Raw genomic sequence first — 18,052 nt, 5'->3', positions numbered from 1 at the left:
GTTCCGGCTGTGGGTCCCTGGCCCAGGGCGACACCCTGGTTATAAGAGGGGTGGCAGAGCCCCTGGTGTATGCAGCCATGTGAGGAAACACCCCTGGAGAAGAGACCCACACAGTGCCCTGACCAGTCTTGGCCTTTCCTGGGGCCATTCTCGGGGCTCCCTGGCCCCGGGACCTCAGTCTCTGCCCCTGATCACAACCCCAGCCAACTGGTGTCCAGACGCCAGGTGGCCCAAGAGAAGCGACGGGTTCAGTCCCAGCTCAGTGTGGCCGGCTTGACTGCAGCCCACGGGCACTCTGTGCTCCTCACCACAGCACCCACACTCCTCCGAGCCGTGGCAGGACCCCATCAGTTAAAAAAAAAAAGAACACAAAGAAAAAGAATTTGCACCACCGGTCTCACCTCCACATGTAGCTTTAGCAAAACTGCTGTCGAGGTATCCACACTGACAAACACGAGGCACATGACGATGTCACATGCCCGGGTCGGTTATCTTAGATGTACGTCCCAGCGGTTCAGAGCTCTTTCCTTGTGCCTGTCCTCGCCTTGATTGAACTCAGGGTCTGGTTGCTATCCCTGAGTGTCTTCACTCAAGGCTCTCAGAGCCCCTCCTCCTCCTCCTCCTCCTCCTCCTCTGAGGCCTTGGGTGGCTAGCTGCCTTCCTCTCCACTGGCTCTCAGCTTCCCTGTGTGAGAAGCACAGTGGATTTCTGGGTGTCCGGGTGGAGGTCGGATGTAACAAACCCCCCCAAGACCCTTCCAGCTCCCTGATTCCTCATCCTGCAGTTCTAGCCTCTGGGGGGGGGGGCTCTGTTATGGGGGGAGAGAAGGGTGGAGTAGGCGGGTGGGAAACAGGCAAATGGTGGCTGGTCTCGGCCCCAGCCCACGAGCCGTCCAGGTCTCACCCAGTTAGAAAACTCGAGGTATCAAGTAGGCTGAGTGGGGAAGAAAAGGGGGGAAGGAAAGATCAAACCTCTGAAGCTCCCCAAAGCAAGCATCTGTGGGGAAGAACGCTGCCCCAGACCCGCCCCCTTCTCCCTTCAGTCACCCCCAAATCAGGAGTCATTTTCTTTAAAAAACGGACACAAACAGATATCCTACTGAATGTGTTTTTGGCCATTGCTGTGGACAACCTGGCAGATGCAGAGAGCCTCACCTCTGCCCAGAAGGAGGAGGAGGAAGAGAAAGAGCGGAAGAAGCTGGCCAGGTAACCCTCTGAGCTCACCCGGGCCCCTGCTCCCCAATGCCGCTCTCTCCCTCCCTGCACAGGGCAGAGGTTTGCAGACACCCCCCGGGGGCTGTGCGCCCTTGGAAAGAGGCTCTGGGGAGTCCCAGGTTAGACCCAGCCCTGGGGAGTCCCAGGTTAGAGCCGTCTCCTGGCTCCTCAGAGCTGCCTGGAGTAGAAGCCCCTGTGAAGACAGTCTCTGTGAAGGCTTCCACCCCCACCCCAGTGGAAGAGGCTGAGAGGAGAAACCCCGGGAATCCAGGGGAGAGGAGAGGAGGAAGGCAGCAGCGCTGCTTCCTCACTGGCTCCTGCTGCGGAAATGCTGGGAGGGCCGGAGAGGACCCTCAGATGCACACAGGCCATGCGCCAGCCCCTGCAGGAGACCGTGGCACGCTCGGCACACGGCTCGGGGAAAGGGAGACAGCCCGGGTTCTGCTGCCCCCAGACAGTCCTGGTCCGTACCCCCAAGCATGGCAGTAAACATCCACTTCTTTATTTCCCCCGCTGCTGGCCGCCCAGGACGGCCAGCCCAGAGCAGAAGCAGGAGGTGGTGGAGAAGCCGGCGGTGGAGGAGACCAAAGAGGAGAAGATTGAGCTGAGATCCATCACCAAGAATGGCGAATCCCCACCCACCACCAAGGTGTGTGGCCCCCCTCCTCCTCCTCCTCTGTGACCCCTGTGGCCTCCTCTTTCTCCCATGGCTGGGGCCCTGCCCAGGAGAAGAGGACCCCAGGCTAGACACGCAGGGAGGAAGAAGCTCCAGCCCAGATGCGGTGGAGTGGAGGGAGGAGAGGAGAGAAAAGGCATACTGCTGGGTCCCGGCCCTCTGCATTGTCCCCGAAGCTGGGGCGGCAGGCGTGGGGGCGCTGGTTCCCTGGGCCACCACGGACACGTGCTGCTCTGGGGACCCCTGGAGCTACGGCCCATCTCCAACTGAGTTCTTCCTCCTCCTCTTGACGGCCTAGATCACAGTGGATGAGCTCCGGCCCAACGAGCATGAGGATAAGAGTTCCTTCCCCAACCCAGACACCACAGGTACCAGACGTGCCACCGCCGGACTCTGAGACTGGGGCGGCTGGGGGCGGGGGGGGGTCCCTGACTTTATCTCCACGAGGACATGGCTGACGGGCCCCGTTTCCTCTACACACAGACGCACTGCTGTCGTCCTGTCCCTGTCCTTTCTCCCCCACGCGCTCATAACCACGTCAGAATCCACAGGGTTCTATCTGAACTGCGGTTTTTTCTTTTTTTGTTGTTGGTCTTTCTATTGAGTTTTTTTCAATTTACGTGTTGTTGTTGTAAAGGTGAGGTACCGAGCGGTTGTGGCTACATTAGTCAGATAAAGAGCACGTGTCTCCTTCTCCGAGGGGAGAGGCAGGGCCTTCAGGTAGGGCCTGTTGGATACATAAAAAGATGGGGCTGAGAGGGGAGCCACAGGGAGTGATGAGCACAGAGTCCCATCAGAAAGGGCTGCCACAGAACTGTTTAACTGTATGTGTAGCGTCTCTAAGTAGCTGTTCAAAGGGGCTACAGCTCCTGTCACAGCATCATAAGGAGTCTGGATGCCTAAATAAACTAAGTAAACGCTGGGATGGAATCAGATGCGGGAGTTTCAGTGTCAAAATAGGGAGAGCTGGGGCAAATCAGGGCACCACGTCACCTTATCAGAGAAACGGCCAGGACGCCTGGATTTCCAGGCACAGAAGGGAGGTGGGGGGGGGGGGGGGCAGAGGTCTCCAGGACCCGCTGTCTTTCCAGAAGAGGAGGAGGAGGAGCCTGAGATGCCGGTGGGGCCCCGGCCTCGCCCCCTGTCGGAGCTGCACCTGAAGGAGAAGGCTGTCCCCATGCCGGAAGCCAGCGCCTTCTTCATCTTCAGCCCCAGCAACCGGTGAGCTCGGCCCCTCCCCGGGCCACACCACGGGGAGACAGCGGAGCCCAGGGAGGGCTCACGAGGCAGGGCTTGTGTCCTCGGACACTCAGTTGAGAGTGCGCGCACGCGCGCGCACACACACACACACACACGCGCGCACACACACACACGCGCGCGCACACACACGTGCGCGCACACACACACGCGCACACACACGCGCGCACACGCGCACACACACATGCGCGCACACACACGCGTGCACACACACGCGCGCGCACACACACATGTGCACACACACGCACACACACGTGCACACACACGCACACACACACACGGTCTGCATTTCTTCCCCCTTCAGGTGTTGCACACGCAGGCTCTGTTTCTGTCCTTTGTGATCACCTAAGTCTGTTGCGCTAAGCAATGCCTCCCCCCTCCCTCCCCCCTCCCTCCCTCTCCCCTCCCCCTCCCCCTTCCCTCCCCCCCCACAGGTTCCGCCTGCAGTGCCACCGCATCGTCAACGACAGCATCTTCACCAATCTGATCCTCTTCTTCATCCTGCTGAGTAGCATTTCCCTGGCCGCCGAGGATCCCGTTCAGCACACGTCCTTCAGGAACCACGTAGGTGTACCCCTCCCACACCCCCCACACACACTTTCTGTTCTCTGCACCCCCTCGTCCCCGGGAACAGGCCCACGGCGTCCGTGTGCGGCCCAGACACCGGGTCGGCATGCCCTCATCGGGTGCACAAGGGACAGCCCTTGCAGATAGAGCTCGGAGCAGAACTCGGTGAGCCAGGCCGCGCCTCCTTGTCTCCGCTGGCTGGTAACAGCGGCCTTGGGCGTCCTGCCGGGCTGTCCCTGTCCCCGGGAAGCTCAAGTTGTTGAAGACTGGCGAGTGACTTCCCGCCTGCTTCAGAGTTCTCTGGCCAGGACAGGAGCAGCACATGTGACAAGACTGACCCCGCGTGAAGGCAGGCCTTCCCGGCCCGGTACGGCCATCCAAGCCGACAGCCCCGGCTATCTGAGAGGCAGAGACCACAAGATTGGGGGCCAGCCTGAGTCTCCCCTGGATGTGGCTGCGTGTCGCTGTCACTCGGGCGGATCTCGACCGAGGCACAGAACGAGACTCTGCCTTGAAAGTCACCAGTGTCAAAAGCACTGGAGGTGTGACTCGGGTGGCAGAGTGCCAACCTGGCCCTGCATTCAAAATTAAACCAAGCCTCTGCCATCCTCCATAGAATAAATCTAAAGCGGAGCCCATCGCGGCCCTGGTGAACAGAATAAGAGTGGCTGCGCGTCCCAGCCCGGAAACTGTCCAGTTCTGACCAGATGGGCATGGAGAAAACACACGCAGCTGCACACACGTGCACGCACATACACACGTACACACACGTACACCCATGTTGGATCCAGGCCCTCGAGGAGGCGACGGAGATGTGCCGTTGAGCCCGGGGCCACATGGGACAAGGCAGAAAGCCTGGAGAGTGATCCTGCCCAGACCTCAAAAGCCAGGACATTTCCCGCACTTTGACAACCCCTCGGTCAGATTTGGGATCGTGGACAAATGGGGTTCATGGGAAAAGCACCCAGGCCGACACTGCCTAGACCCCATTCCTTCCGAGGCCCACGCGGAAAGCTTGGGCTGCCCTCCCTGGCACACAGGGCTGACGGCGTGCCCGTCTCCCCAGTCTCGCCCGCCCGCCTGCTCCCCCCGTCTGTGCGAGGGCTCATGAGAGGGCATTTGGAAGATCGACCCCGTTTCTGGAGATCGTCCACTGGCCTCTCCTTCCTGCCAGCTCCCGTCCCATCCCCGCCCTGTTGCTCTTCTGTTTTGCAGATTCTGTTTTATTTTGACATTGTTTTCACTACCATTTTCACCATTGAAATTGCTCTGAAGGTAAAGCCCCTCGCATCCCGCCTCCACCTTCTTCGGCACCGACTCTCTCTCCGCTGCTGCCTGCTAACACACCAGTTCTGTGTATCCCGGGGTCACCCTGAGCTACTAACCCAGGTTCTGCTTGTTTTTCAGATCCTAGGCAATGCTGACTATGTCTTCACTAGTATCTTTACGTTAGAAATTATCCTTAAGGTAATTCACCTTGAGAGCATGCGCCCTCTGTCTCTGCTCTGTCCTCGGGACTCTAGGAGTCTTTCCTCTGCCCCCCCCCCCCGACCCTTGTCTCTTTCTGGTATTTCTCAAGCCGCATGGCCAGCCCACCAGGCTGGAGCTAGCTGTAGGCCTAGAGAGCCCCTCCCCCCCAGCTGTGGTGACACTCCTGGCTTGCTCTCCCTTTGTCTCTGGTCACTGGCTGGGTGCAGTGTCCATCGGCAGTGCCTGGCTCACACACTTCTCACACACGACACCTCCAGTCACGGAGTAGCAGAACCCTCCCTGGAGTTCACGCGTTCTCCTCCGGCCTGGAGGAGAAGGCTCCCGCCCTCCCACGGTGTCTCAGAGGCTGCGCACAGAGCCCCGCTCTGCTCTCCCTTCTCCACTCAGGGAGATCGAGACAGAGCCAGTTCCAGGACCCGAGCTAGAAGCTGCATGATCGCACCCTGCCGGCGAACCCTCCTCCATGGCTGCTTTTTATTCCCCACCTGGACTGGGCGTCCAAGAGAGAAGCAGAGCAGGAGAGTTCTTTCCTAGGACGAGATGAAGGCCGCTCTCTCTCGTTCCCAGGGTCCCTGCCAGGCTTCCCCTCGGGGTTTCCGTGGTGCTAATCTCTTCTTCAAGATGGCCAGGCTCATCCAAGCCAGTCTCTGTGCAAGCGTCAGGACCCTCCCCGCCCCTTCTCCTCCCTCCTTCTCTTCCTCCTGTGCTGGCTGTGCTGTGTGCAGCCCTGTGCTGGTCTCACTGCCCCTGCCCCCTTCCCCCGGGGTCTCTCTGCCAGGCCGGGATTTGCCCGGCATTATGCCGAGGCACAGGTAACCCTGACCACTGAAAGCCAAGGGCCATCGGCCATTAAAAAGGCATCAAAACGCCTACCAACTGGGCTGCCCTGTAGGAGGAAAAGTAGAATGGAGGAGAAGATGTAGACACGTCAGGAGTGGGGAGACAGGTGGAAAGCAGAGGGGCCCCCTGGAGAGCCCGTGGTGGCCGGGCTGCCCTCTCTCCAGTGGGAGGGAGCTTGGTAATGCTCGGAACTGTCCAGAAGCAAAGGGCCCGTGTAGGTAATAACTCTGAGCCCCGCTGTCCATGTCACTAAGGAACATGGTTTTACACGCCACCCCGACCCCCGACCCAGGGTGGAAAGTTTCGATGAGACCCAGAAGTTTCTCCGAGGCAGAAAGAGGAAAGTCGAGGGGCCAGGAGTGTGGCCGAGGGGTAGAGTGTTTGCCTAGCATGCACGAAGCCCTGGGTTTGATTCCTCAGAACCACGTACACAGGAAAAGCCAGGAGTGGTGCTGTGGCTCAAGTGGTAAGAGCGTTAACCTTGAGAAAACCCAAGGACAGTGCTCAGGCCCTGAGTTCAAGACCCAGGACTGGAAAAAAAAAAAAAGCAAGAGGAAACTAGAGAAGGCTGGGCCCCTGCAAGGACGAGGTGAGGGGCTCCAAAATGAGCATGAGCTGCAGTGGATACCCCAACCTAGTCTGAGTGACCCCAAGTCTTCAGATCTCGCTGGACAAAGCGGCCTTTGGAAGAGGCCTGCAGCTCCCCCCCCTCACACACCCAAGCTCCTCCCTCCCACCCGCCAGCCACGGACTCTTACATAACATCCCCACTTCTAAAAGCTGTCCCCGACACAGGTGTCTGAGTCCCCTGTGGCCTCGCCGCGGCGGGGAGATGAATGGAAAGAATTAGGTCGCAAGAGCTATTTCTGCCGTTTCTCCCCCCACGCCCCCCCACATTGGCTTCTGAATGGCGCTGAGGACACCGCCAGCCCCCTGGGCACGCTCTGATTCCGAGGAGAGAGACAGGACGGGGATCGGGAGCCACGTTGGCCTCACCTCCCTCCGCGCCACAGTCTGCCTTTGTCTGGCGCCTCAGGGTCCGTGGATTTTTTTTTTTCTTTTGCCAGTCCTGGGTCTTGAACTCAGGGTCTGAGCACTGTCCTTGGGCTTTCTCAAGGTTAGGGCTCTTCCACTTGAGCCACAGCACCACTTCCGGCTTTTTCTATGTATGTGTGTGTTGTATAAGGAATCGAACCCGGGTCTTTGTGCATGCTCCGTGAGCACTCTACCACTAGGCCACACTCCTGGCCCTTGTTGGGTTGTTTTGTTTGTTGTTTTTTTACAGCCCTACCCTTCAGGTCCACTGGTCCTGGTTCACTCAGCCAAAGGGGCTGAGTTCCCACCATAACAGCCCCCCCTGTTGTGTTGCTGAGGTCTTCTCCCCAGGGGATCCTTCCTGGCTTCCTCCCTGGTAAAGGCAGGGAGCAGAGGGCCCCCTCCCCCTCATATAGGAAGAACCCGCTTTCCCTCCACGCCACAGCCACGGGCAGATGTATGCTGGCCATCTGGCACACCCTGGCGCGGTGCCTCCAATCCAGCAGCAGGGCAGGGATCCGCACTCTCCTCAATCTCCACTCGAACCCGACAGGGCCCGGTGGGACTTGAGCTCTGGGGGCAGCAGAGCTCCAGCGCCTGTGTTCTCCATAGTGCCTGTACCATGCCATGCCTCCTCAGGCACAGCCCTTGTCCTTCCTTACGGGGTGCGAGCAGGGGTTGAGCCCAGCGTGCTTGACAGAGGACCCTAAGCTCTCCTTCCCAGGGGTGAAAGTTAAGTCCTGGGCAAAACGAGGCAGTTTCTTTCTAGGTTGGTCTCCTTATAACCCAGCTGGTCCATAGGGTTAAGAGAATTCAGCAGGAAGTTAGGCCGGGAAATCCAGCCCAAATGGCATCAGAAGGGACAGGAAATGTTCGAAGGGGACAGGAAGGAGCCTCATCTTAAAGGGCTTTGAATACCAGATGGGAGATGGCGCCTTCTGGCAGGCGGAGACACCCTGAGACTGTCCTGGGCTCTGGGAAGACTGGGGCGGTTGCTGGCTGCACGCAGAGCTTCTTCTTGGCACCCTGTTTCTCCCAGCGCTCCAGCCCATCTTGGGCAGAGCTTGGGGCCTGTCCTGGTTGCTGTGGGGAGAAGGGTGGCGCCCGGGGGTGGCTGGGGGGAGTCTCTGGTGTGAACAGGGTCACACACGCGCCTGGTCTTCCACAGATGACTGCGTACGGGGCCTTCCTGCACAAGGGCTCTTTCTGCCGGAATTACTTCAACATTCTGGACCTGCTGGTGGTCAGCGTATCCCTCATCTCCTTCGGCATACAGTGAGTAGTGCTCCCTCCGTGCGAGGCGGGGGAAGGGGGCGTGGAGGAGCCGGCCTGGGCGTGAGCGGGCAGGCCCACGGGAGCCACAGAGAACACCCTCCCTGTGGGGACGCTCGCCCACAGAAATGTGTTTAGCCTCGAGGAGGAGGGGGGTGACAGAGACCCGGCACTGTGGTTATCAGTTCTGACCAGAACTTTTCTGCTTACAAGATCCAGCTTCCCACCCAACTCTGCCACTACATCACCATTTCCCCTGAGCCAAGGCTTCCTCCCAGCTGCCTTTCCATCCCTCCCCCTGAGATGTGGCTGGCAGGGGGCAGGAGGGGGTCTGAATTCAGGCTGACCTGGTGCTCCACTGGGGGAGTTGGTGAAGATGCATGCTGACTTGCTAATTGCTCCCCCTCCCAATCCCCCCCAAATTCTGGGGATCCAATCAGGGCCACTGTATCCGCTCAGCAAGCCCCTCCCCAGGCTGTGTTCCCAGGCTGCTCTGGGTCACTTACCTGCCACCAGGGAGGGATTAGGACAGTGGGACATAGAAGTAAAGAGTCCCCAGGACCAACTGTCCTCTCGAGTTAGCTGTGGTCACCCCGTCGGGATGCCATCTCCCGTGATCCCAGCACCTGCCCTTTCCCACCCCGCCCCCCCGCCGCAGGTCAAGCGCCATCAACGTGGTGAAAATCTTGAGAGTGCTACGTGTCCTCAGACCGCTCAGAGCCATCAACAGAGCCAAGGGGCTAAAGGTGAGATGGCAGGGGCGGGCCGAAGGCAGGGGAGATACCCACAAATGCTTCCACCAGCCTGCTGGGAGTGCCACTGAAGTGAGGGGGACAGGCACCATGCGGCAGACCCAACTCTGGTCCCACGGGGGGGGGGGGGGGGCCTTGCTCCATGGTGAACAGTCTTTCAAACTCTGAGGCCCTAAGAACGCCTTCCAGATGAGAAGCCCACACAGACGCAGCCCCCCAGGTGGGGCCCGCCTCTACCAAAGAGACGTGAGACAGGCTGGGCCACTGGCCACCTGAAGGCCAGACTCCACATCCCTCCAGGCTCTTTACCGCCCCGGGACAATCGTCTGCTGTGTCTCCTCGAGCAGGATTTCTCCTGATCTCCCCTACTCTACAAGTCTGTGCTGCCTCCCCAGAGAGCCTCGGGCTTCTCTGAAGGGAGCTCAGGCTGCAGCCCTATCCCTGTCCTCTGTCCCTCCATCCACACGGCCCGTGGCTCAGCGTGTCTGACCCCCCCGTCCACGCGGCCCGTGGCTCAGCGTGTCTGACCCCCCCGTCCATGCAGCCCGTGGCTCAGCGTGTCTGACCCCCGTCCACGCGGCCCGAGGCTCAGCGTGTCTGACCCCCCCGTCCACGCGGCCCGAGGCTCAGCGTGTGTGTCCCTCTGTCCACGCAGCACGTGGTCCAGTGCGTGTTTGTTGCCATCCGGACCATCGGTAACATCGTGATTGTCACCACGCTGCTGCAGTTCATGTTCGCCTGCATTGGGGTGCAGCTCTTCAAGGTAAAGTCCACCCGCACCCCACCCCGCCCAGGAAAGGGGAGTGGCTGGCTCAAGGGAAGGCCACCAGCTAGGTCAGACTCGTGAGTGACCGCCAGCCCCAGCTCTAGGCAAGCCCCCAGGCTGGCAGAGGAAGGCAGAGGCGGGAGGCTGACGTCGCCCTTCCTCCCAGCTGACTGTCCTTTCTAGCCAGGTCTTTCATCCCCTGGAATCTGGGCATCAACTCACTGTTCACATCAACGCCCCACCACCCGGCCCGAGGCCAGGGGCTCCCTCCATTTCTTCACTCTTCTGCCTCCATCTGTCTAGACCAGTGTTTCCTCGTGGACATTCTCTTCCCCTGCCCTCCCACACCCACCATGTACCCACCTGCTCATATCCTCCCACGGGCTCCTCCCCCTGACCCCCCTCGAGGCCTCCTTCCTGTCTGAACTTCCAACAGCCCAGCTCTCAGAGCCCACACGCCCTTCTCCTTGCAGCACCGGGCCCCGAGGCGTGCTGGCCGCTGTGGGGTGAACCCGGCCATGCTGTCCACACGCTGGCTGTCTTGTGCCTTCTCTTCCACTGTGGATGCGCTCCCCAATCCTCTTCCCACGGATTCATGGATTACGGGGCGTCTCTAACAAATCGTTCTGTGCTTCTGGCCTCTAGGGGAAGCTCTACACCTGCTCCGACAGCTCCAAACAGACAGAGGCAGAATGCAAGTGAGTACACGCTAGCAGGCCGCCGACACCCAGACTGGAGGCGCGGGGAAGACAGTGACCGATCTCACAGGAGGCCGGTGTACAAGCCGGCCTGTAGAAGCATCATCCCTGGTTCCGAATCCCCTCCCACCCAGTGACCCTGGCATAGCTGAGCCCCATCACACCAGCACTGCCCAAGTCCCCGGGAGGCCCAGAGAGACCCCAGAGAGACCCCAGAGCTAACGTCTTCTACCCCATCCCAGGGGCAACTACATCACCTACAAGGACGGCGAGGTGGACCAGCCCATCATCCAGCCCCGCAGCTGGGAGAACAGCAAGTTTGACTTTGACAACGTCCTGACGGCCATGATGGCTCTCTTCACCGTGTCCACCTTCGAGGGGTGGCCGGAGTGAGTACAGGACCGCCGGCTGGCGTCACTGGCCCCTCCACTTGGGGCCACCCCTGCATCCCCCCAACGCCCCCGACACGCACCAGAACGGCACTGCCGTCCCTGTGGAAATGGCTCTTCTAGGCGATGGCAGTGCCTGTTCTGTGTGTGGTAGAAGCCAGAGCTCTGTGCATGACCGCGGTTGGCCAGCCTCACAGGGACAGCTATCTTCTTAATCTAAATGGGTATTTTCTCTGGGATCTAGTTTACATCTGGCCTGAATGCCCGCCAGCTTGCCACGCTGTGGTCTCAGCATTTACCCACATGTCTGTTTGAAATGGATGACGGTGACGCGTGTTACATTTAAATAGCTCCCCGTTGTTCCCAGACACCTGTACCGGCATTGTGTCAATGGCCTGGAGAGACAGGGATTCCTGTCCCCACTTCACAGAGCCAGAGCCTGCATTCCAAAGAGGCCCAGTGGCTTGCCCAAGGCCACGCGGCCGGGAGGCGCCGTACCCAGGACTGGAACCCAGGATGCTTCCAGCAGGGAGCTGCTTCCCCCACCCCACCCCGGGCCCCAGGGCTCCCCAGAACCCCCAGGAGGTGACAGGGCCGCCGCCTCCTCCCGCAGGCTGCTGTACCGCTCCATCGACTCCCACACAGAAGACAAGGGTCCCATCTACAACCACCGCGTGGAGATCTCCATCTTCTTCATCATCTACATCATCATCATCGCCTTCTTCATGATGAACATCTTCGTGGGTTTCGTCATCGTCACCTTCCAGGAGCAGGGCGAGCAGGAGTACAAGAACTGCGAGCTGGATAAGAATCAGGTGACTCTCGGGGGGAGGAGATGGGCCGGGCCGGGGCGGGGGCCGGGGGGAGCGGGCGTGGGGAGAGCCAGGCCCGGGGCCGACACTTCCGGGCCCACACGCGAAGGACCATAGAGTCCCTCGAGGCCCCGGACCCTCTCCTGGACCGGAGCTGGGCGGAGCTCCACCACGCAGATCGGGCAATGGATTCTGCCAGCGTCTGCGTAGGGATAACCATAGGAAAGCACTCCTGGCTGGCTCCCCAACCAGGCACGCAGGCCCCTGACCCCTCCCCCCCCCAGCGACAGTGTGTGGAGTACGCGCTCAAGGCCCGGCCCCTCCGGCGCTACATCCCCAAGAACCAGCACCAGTACAAGGTGTGGTACGTGGTGAACTCCACCTACTTCGAGTACCTGATGTTCATCCTCATCCTGCTCAACACCATCTGCCTGGCCATGCAGGTCAGACCTGGGGTCCTGGACCCCCCACCCCACCCCACCGCAGCCTTCCGGGAGAACCCGCGGGGGCTCTGGAGAGCTGCTGAGAAGATCTCTCGGGGTGGGGGACCGGGGCGGCGGGGGGGGGGGGGAACAGAGGTGAGGAGGAGCAGGGGTTTCCCAGCCTCCGCCGCCCACCCACCGCCCCCCCTCCCTTCCCTCTGCTCAGCACTACGGCCAGAGCTGCCTGTTCAAATCCGCCATGAACGTCCTCAACATGCTGTTTACCGGCCTCTTCACCGTGGAGATGATTCTGAAGCTCATCGCCTTCAAGCCCAAGGTAGGCCTCTGGGGGGCCGGAGGTCCGCAGGGGTCCGCAGGCCTGGGGGCGGAGGGCACGCTTGGCCAAGAGGCAACCTGGACCAACTCCCTGAAACAGAGCCCCAGCCGAGGTCCCCCGGCCCCCCTGGAAGTGGAGGGCCCGCCCCCCGCCGAGCCCCACGGCCCTTCTCCTCCCGTTCCCGCAGACCAGCAAACCAAACCTCTGCAGGTCCAGCCCCAGGCCCACATGGCCTCTGCTGCACCCCCTCCCGTGTCTGTGGCCATGCACACGGGGAGAGCTCAGCTGGAGCGGTGTTCACTCAGGACCGTGTGCCTTGGCTCCTGCATGGGGCAAACAGAGAGCAAACCCCTTTTAGACTGTCCTGAACAGGGGGAGCAGGGCTCTTGGAAAGGAGAGCCAGGAGCCCTGGCGGGATGAGATGGAACAGGTGAATCCCGGGTTACCCCGGCCCGCCCCACTCCCCCACCAGCCCCCCTGGGCCTCCCTGGGCCTCCCTGGGGCGGGCGGGTGAGTCTCATGTCACCACGTCAAGTGCCCTGCAGGGAAACAAGCTTTCTTAAGGTAGGACAGAGCAGGAGCTGGAGGCAGAGCTCCAGCGGTAAGGTGCCCATCTAGGAAGCAAAAGCACTGAGTTCAAATCCCAACACTGACCAAAAAAAATATGTACAGACAGCAGACGAGGCCTGGTGAGCCTTAACAGGCTCTTTAACAGCCGTCCTTGTGATTGGGCGATGGTCACTGTGCCTCTCAAGGTCAGCCCCAGCTAGGGAGAAACTGTCCTCTGACCCTAGAGGGTCCGATGACGCTGGACCCCTTCTGTGGGGCCCACGTGCAGCCACACCACCGGCCCAGCCCTCACAGCAACACAGCCCGGCGGGCCGAGTGCAGCCACACCACGTGAGGTCACTGGTCTCTGTTGCCAGCCTGGGGGGCTTGGGAGGTGGGGGCCGGGTTCCTGGCTGGGCTCACTCACCCCGGGAGTCAGGAGGCATTTGGTTTAAATATGTCAAGGCCTTGAGTCATCCGGCCATTGACTCAGAGGTGTTTCTGGTGGCCCTCGGCCTCCTGCAAAGCCCACAGGCGGTGCTTGGGACCAGACTCATGAGCTACTGGCGCCTGTCTTGGAAGCCCATCAGCTTCATGCCTGCGGGGTCCTCTTTCCGGGTCCACATGCCAGGGGGCCAGACAGTGCCTGAGATGAGGATGGAGGGCAGCCAGGCTCCTCGGCCCTTCCCTGAGTTATAATTCCTTCTGAAGGAAGAGACTGCAGGAAAGGAACTCAAATTCCCCAGGCAGGAAAACCAATCCAGAAACCACTTTAAGCTCTGCTGGGCCTGGCCTAGGAATCAGAGGCTTCTAACGATGACCTAAGCCTTCCTCCTCCTTGTTAAGTGAGGATTCCGGGCCGGCCTATCCTTACATGGCACGGTTGAGTTTGTACTTTTAAGCATTTACCACCCCCACACACACATACCCCACGGGGACATTGGGGCAGCAAGGGAGTAGAAGATGGATGTTATTACCCAGCTTTTTATGACTGCTATAAAATGCCAGAAACAACTTACTAACAAAGAAGAAAAGGTTCCTTTGGCTTCCATTTTTGGAGGTTCAAGGGCACAAGGCCTGCGTCAGCTCAGTGCAAATGAGGACAGCCGGGGGTGGCACATAGTGGCAGAGACTGTACCTGGTGAGCCACACGGCGTCATCCCAGACCAAAAGAGAGGAAGCCAGGGCCGACCTGGGCCCCATGATCCCTCAGGCCTCCTGGCCGTGGGCTAACCTCCTCCCACTCGGCCCCTCTCCCTTGCCCTTGAGGACCTAAGCAAGTCCGAGGCATTGTCCTTCCCTAGAGGGAGAGAGATGGACAGTGGAGATGCCCGGACGCCTCCTGGGCTGCCAGACCGCTAGGCCGGGGTGGTGAAAGGCGTGTCCTCCTGGGATGAGCTGGAGTGCACTGGGAAAGAACGAAGCCTTTTGTAGACAAGCACAGAGCGGAGGCGGCGTCCATGGTCAAGGAGAAAACCAACTGGAACCAGCTAAGATTTTTTTTTCGAAGAGAAAAATTGTAAAAAAAAAAATATATATATATATATATTATTTATGGGGGAACAGAAGAAAAACTAATAAACAGGGGAAATCTGCGAGCAGGAAACCTCGGTATTACTGAGGTGCCACTCGTCCAGCACAGCCCTCACTGAACCGCCAAGCCCAGGGGAAGGAGGGCCGGAGGGAAAGGCATACACAAGACCGGTGGGACCAATGGGAGAAGCCCAGGGCCCAGGGCCCCTGCCCGTATGAGTAGTCATGACCTCGCCATGGAAGGGACTCAGGCCCCAGAAGGAAGACTCAGACAATCCGCTTTTGGCAAAGGCAAAAGGCATGGGTCCCAGAGAGATGACCGTGTCTCTTCGCTGCCTGGGATTGGCCCTTGGGGACGGTTCCACAAGAATGAAGAGGAGAATAATGGATTCGTGACAGCCAGCCAGGGGCCGAACAGGGGTGCAGAGACAGAGCCCTCCCTCCCCTTATCCTGCATGGCCAGAGGTGACCTTCCCAGCTCGAGGCCACTGAAGATGGGGCCTGTGCTCCAGGTCTCGGACTTGCTCCCCAAGGGAAAGAGATCAAAGCACCAGCTTTCCCCTCCCCACCCTACCCCCAGCCTGAGCGGAGAGCGGAGAGGCCAGCAGGAAGACGCTGGCTGTGGATGCTGGCTGGCTGCCCCTCAGGGCCCAGCTTCGGGAATGAGGTCGGCTGCAGCCTCCGGGCTGGCTTTCATGTGGCGAGACAAATTAGGACCCAGAGGTATTTCAAGGCAAATGATACATGGACGTTTCTAGAGTGGCCTCTCTCCAGGCAGTCCACGCAGGCTGTCTGTGGAGCAGCTACAGGCCTAGCGTGGCTCTGGAGACCATTTAAAATGTGACCCGTGCTCTGAGCAAACGGTTTTTAAGGTTAATTTGAATTGACCCTTGGAGAACCGCAGCAGACAGCTGCTACTACGCTGGGCGGCACAGCTCTGACTCCACTTCTCCGCCATAATAGTCTACAGCCCTCCGTTTGTCCATCCTGCTGCCCCCCACCCCGCCCTGTCTGTCCATCCTGGCTTTGTCCAGCCTCACCGAGCCAGATGGCCTCCGTCACCCTCCCCGCCCTCCAGCCATCTGGCCGTCTTCTGCCCGACTTTGAGTGGCACATGGCAGAACCCCAGTGACAGCACAGGAAGCTCCCACCCAGAGCAGCTCCTCTCCCCCAGCCACCCTTCCGATTGTCGAGGGTTCTGGGGGGCCCTTCTTCTGGGTTCTGTCCCACTGAGACCTAAGGAAGAAGCATGTGCTTTAGGCACACTCGGGGCCCAGGCTTGACCCCTCTTGCTCCTCTAGGCACAATAGTGCCTATCCATTGGGCCCGAGGAGGCGCCCTGAATAGGTGTTGTGGTGTGCGTGCTGGTACACTGGTGACTCTGGGTTCTGAACCCCCATCCCCTGCCTGGTTCACCCCTTTCCACAGGGTGCAGGCGCTGTCCTGTCCATCTCAGTTGCTGGCCAAATGCAAGGCCCTGGGGCCAAAGCAAAAGGCCATGGTGTCTCCCCAGCTCGTCTCACCTCACACCTTCTCCCCACCTTGGCTTCCACAGCCAGGCCCAGCATGCACTGCAGCAGAGGGCCTGGGTGATCCCCTTCCTGGGACAGTGGGGCCCCCTGCTGTGCTGCATCGGATTCCAGCTCAGCTTCCCCCTTTTTCCGTTCCTTCTGTTGGCTGGACCTTGTCATTCTGCATCTTACGTATTTCTTTGCACATATGGTGTTTCCAACAATAGACCCAAGCCCCCCCACACCAGGCAGTGTGCCTGGTTCTGGTAAGCCAGAGCTGAACGCAAGGTGAGCAGTGAGACTCTGGCCTGCCTGGACATCACTAACTTCCACCCATTCTTGGGCCTGTGGATTCTTCATTTTACTGTGTCACCCATTCTGGAAAAACCTTCTGTCCCTGCCAGCATTCATCTTCTAGCTTAAAAGACACCGTCAGTGAACAGCTCACGCCTGTCATGGGGGAACATGCCTGGGATCAGTTCAAGGCCAGCCTGAACCACAAGGCAAGATCCTATCTCAACCATCTAAAGAGAAACATGTGATCCTGTGCTCGCGGGCCCTGATCCAGTGCTTGTCTTCTTCCTCTGGAGGAACGTGGAGAGGGAAAGCAAGCTCCACCTGCAGCAGTCCCACACCAGAGCCCCTTGCCTCCCCTCAGCCCAGGAGAGGAGGGAGGAAGAGACACCTGTTTGAGTAAAGGACACAGGATATCTGACCACGAAAGAGCCAGAAAAGGAGCGTGTCCGGCAGAAGGGAGAGTCCGGGCCCTGGGGTAGAGGCCTGGGGAGCAGTGGCGGGGTAGGGGGTGACGCCAGCACACACAGCCCATTGAGACCGCACGCGAGGGATATGGGGCTCGCAGGGCACGGATGATCCAGAGTTCCTGTTGGAATACAGAGCTTAGTGAGGGGTGGCGTGGGGTAAAATGCGGTGCTCTGGGAACTACAGGTGCTGCAGCCCATGGCAGTGGAGGTGGAATGGGGCCTGTAGATGGTGAGGATGAGAAATCCAGGGATGCCAGATGGCCCCTAGCGGGTCCCCGGGTGGGTTGACCAGAGGAGCGTTGCGACTTGCTGGAATGGGGGCTAGGGAGAAACCAGTGTGGAGGAGATAGACTGCAGCGGCTGTTACAATCTGGAACGCAGACAGGCAGCCTGGCCTGAAGGTCTGTTTTAGGAGTCAGCCAGGGCAGACTTTCTCCAGAAGTAAAAACTCCAAGAGAGCCGCCAGAGGAGCCTCGTCCCAGGAGAGGAGGAGAGGGAAGATGGGAATGGAGGGAACTCGGGAAGGGAAGGGATGTGAGGCTGCGAGATGAAAAAGAGTGGTGAGCAAAGCAGCTGACACGGAGATGGGGAGGAAGGACAGAGCTGACACGCCAACCTGCACGGGGTCCGGGGGGTACAACTCCTGGCTCCCTCATCTCCGCCATCCTGTGAGCCACGCACAGACTCTACCCGACACTGACCTTCATCTTTATAAACCTCGGCAGCAGACCAGAGCTGGTCATCCTAGCGTCTCAGGAGGCTGAGATCTGAGGATCGCCGCTCAAAGCCAGCTAGGGTGGGAAAGTCCATGAGACTCATTAATCAGGGACTGAAAATGCCGGAAGTGGTGCCATGCTGTGGTTCAAGTTAGAGTGCTGTGGGTTCAAGCCCCAGGACCAGCCAAAAAAAAAAAAAAAACCTCAGGATCCCCTTAAACACTGAGTGGAATTTGGGCCCCAGTGGCTGAGTTCTGAAGATTGAAGAGCAGAGTTTGCCCAGACAGGCAAGTTGGTACAACTCTTAATCTCCAAAACGTTGGAAGTGGTGCTGTGGCTCAAGTGGTAGAGCTCTAGGCTCGAGAAAGCCCATGGGCAGTGCTCAGACCTGAGCTCACGCCCCAAGACTGGCAAAATAAATAACTCCATGGGTTTCAGTGGTAGAGCTTTT

The 18,052-nt window shown here is 59.5% G+C and overlaps 1 protein-coding gene across 11 annotated transcripts in view; it reads left to right on the top strand.

Annotated features, from left to right (window-relative positions):
* Cacna1c (calcium voltage-gated channel subunit alpha1 C) overlaps nt 1-18,052 on the top strand; it is a 231,805-nt gene that overhangs the window by 185,637 nt on the left and 28,116 nt on the right. For 6 of the 11 annotated variants that reach the window (XM_090325250.1, XM_090325254.1, XM_090325245.1 and 3 more), the window contains 14 exons: nt 1,091-1,205; nt 1,743-1,863; nt 2,189-2,258; nt 2,982-3,111; nt 3,582-3,711; nt 5,122-5,181; nt 8,249-8,355; nt 9,011-9,098; nt 9,760-9,867; nt 10,516-10,568; nt 10,811-10,957; nt 11,571-11,772; nt 12,054-12,212; nt 12,418-12,528. In XM_090325250.1, coding sequence (XP_090181376.1) covers nt 1,091-1,205; nt 1,743-1,863; nt 2,189-2,258; nt 2,982-3,111; nt 3,582-3,711; nt 5,122-5,181; nt 8,249-8,355; nt 9,011-9,098; nt 9,760-9,867; nt 10,516-10,568; nt 10,811-10,957; nt 11,571-11,772; nt 12,054-12,212; nt 12,418-12,528 — 1,601 coding nt within the window. Of the gene's footprint in view, nt 1-1,090; nt 1,206-1,742; nt 1,864-2,188; nt 2,259-2,981; nt 3,112-3,581; nt 3,712-4,929; nt 4,990-5,121; nt 5,182-8,248; nt 8,356-9,010; nt 9,099-9,759; nt 9,868-10,515; nt 10,569-10,810; nt 10,958-11,570; nt 11,773-12,053; nt 12,213-12,417; nt 12,529-18,052 lie in introns of all 11 variants that reach the window. The other 5 variants (XM_090325255.1, XM_090325256.1, XM_090325246.1 and 2 more) reach the window with 1 other exon arrangement.

Source organism: Megascapheus bottae, chromosome 37, assembly GCF_031878675.1.
Source record: "Megascapheus bottae isolate mThoBot1 chromosome 37, mThoBot2.hap1, whole genome shotgun sequence".
In the NCBI taxonomy this organism is placed as follows: domain Eukaryota; kingdom Metazoa; phylum Chordata; class Mammalia; order Rodentia; family Geomyidae; genus Megascapheus; species Megascapheus bottae.
This window is presented reverse-complemented; position numbering and strand designations above follow the sequence as displayed.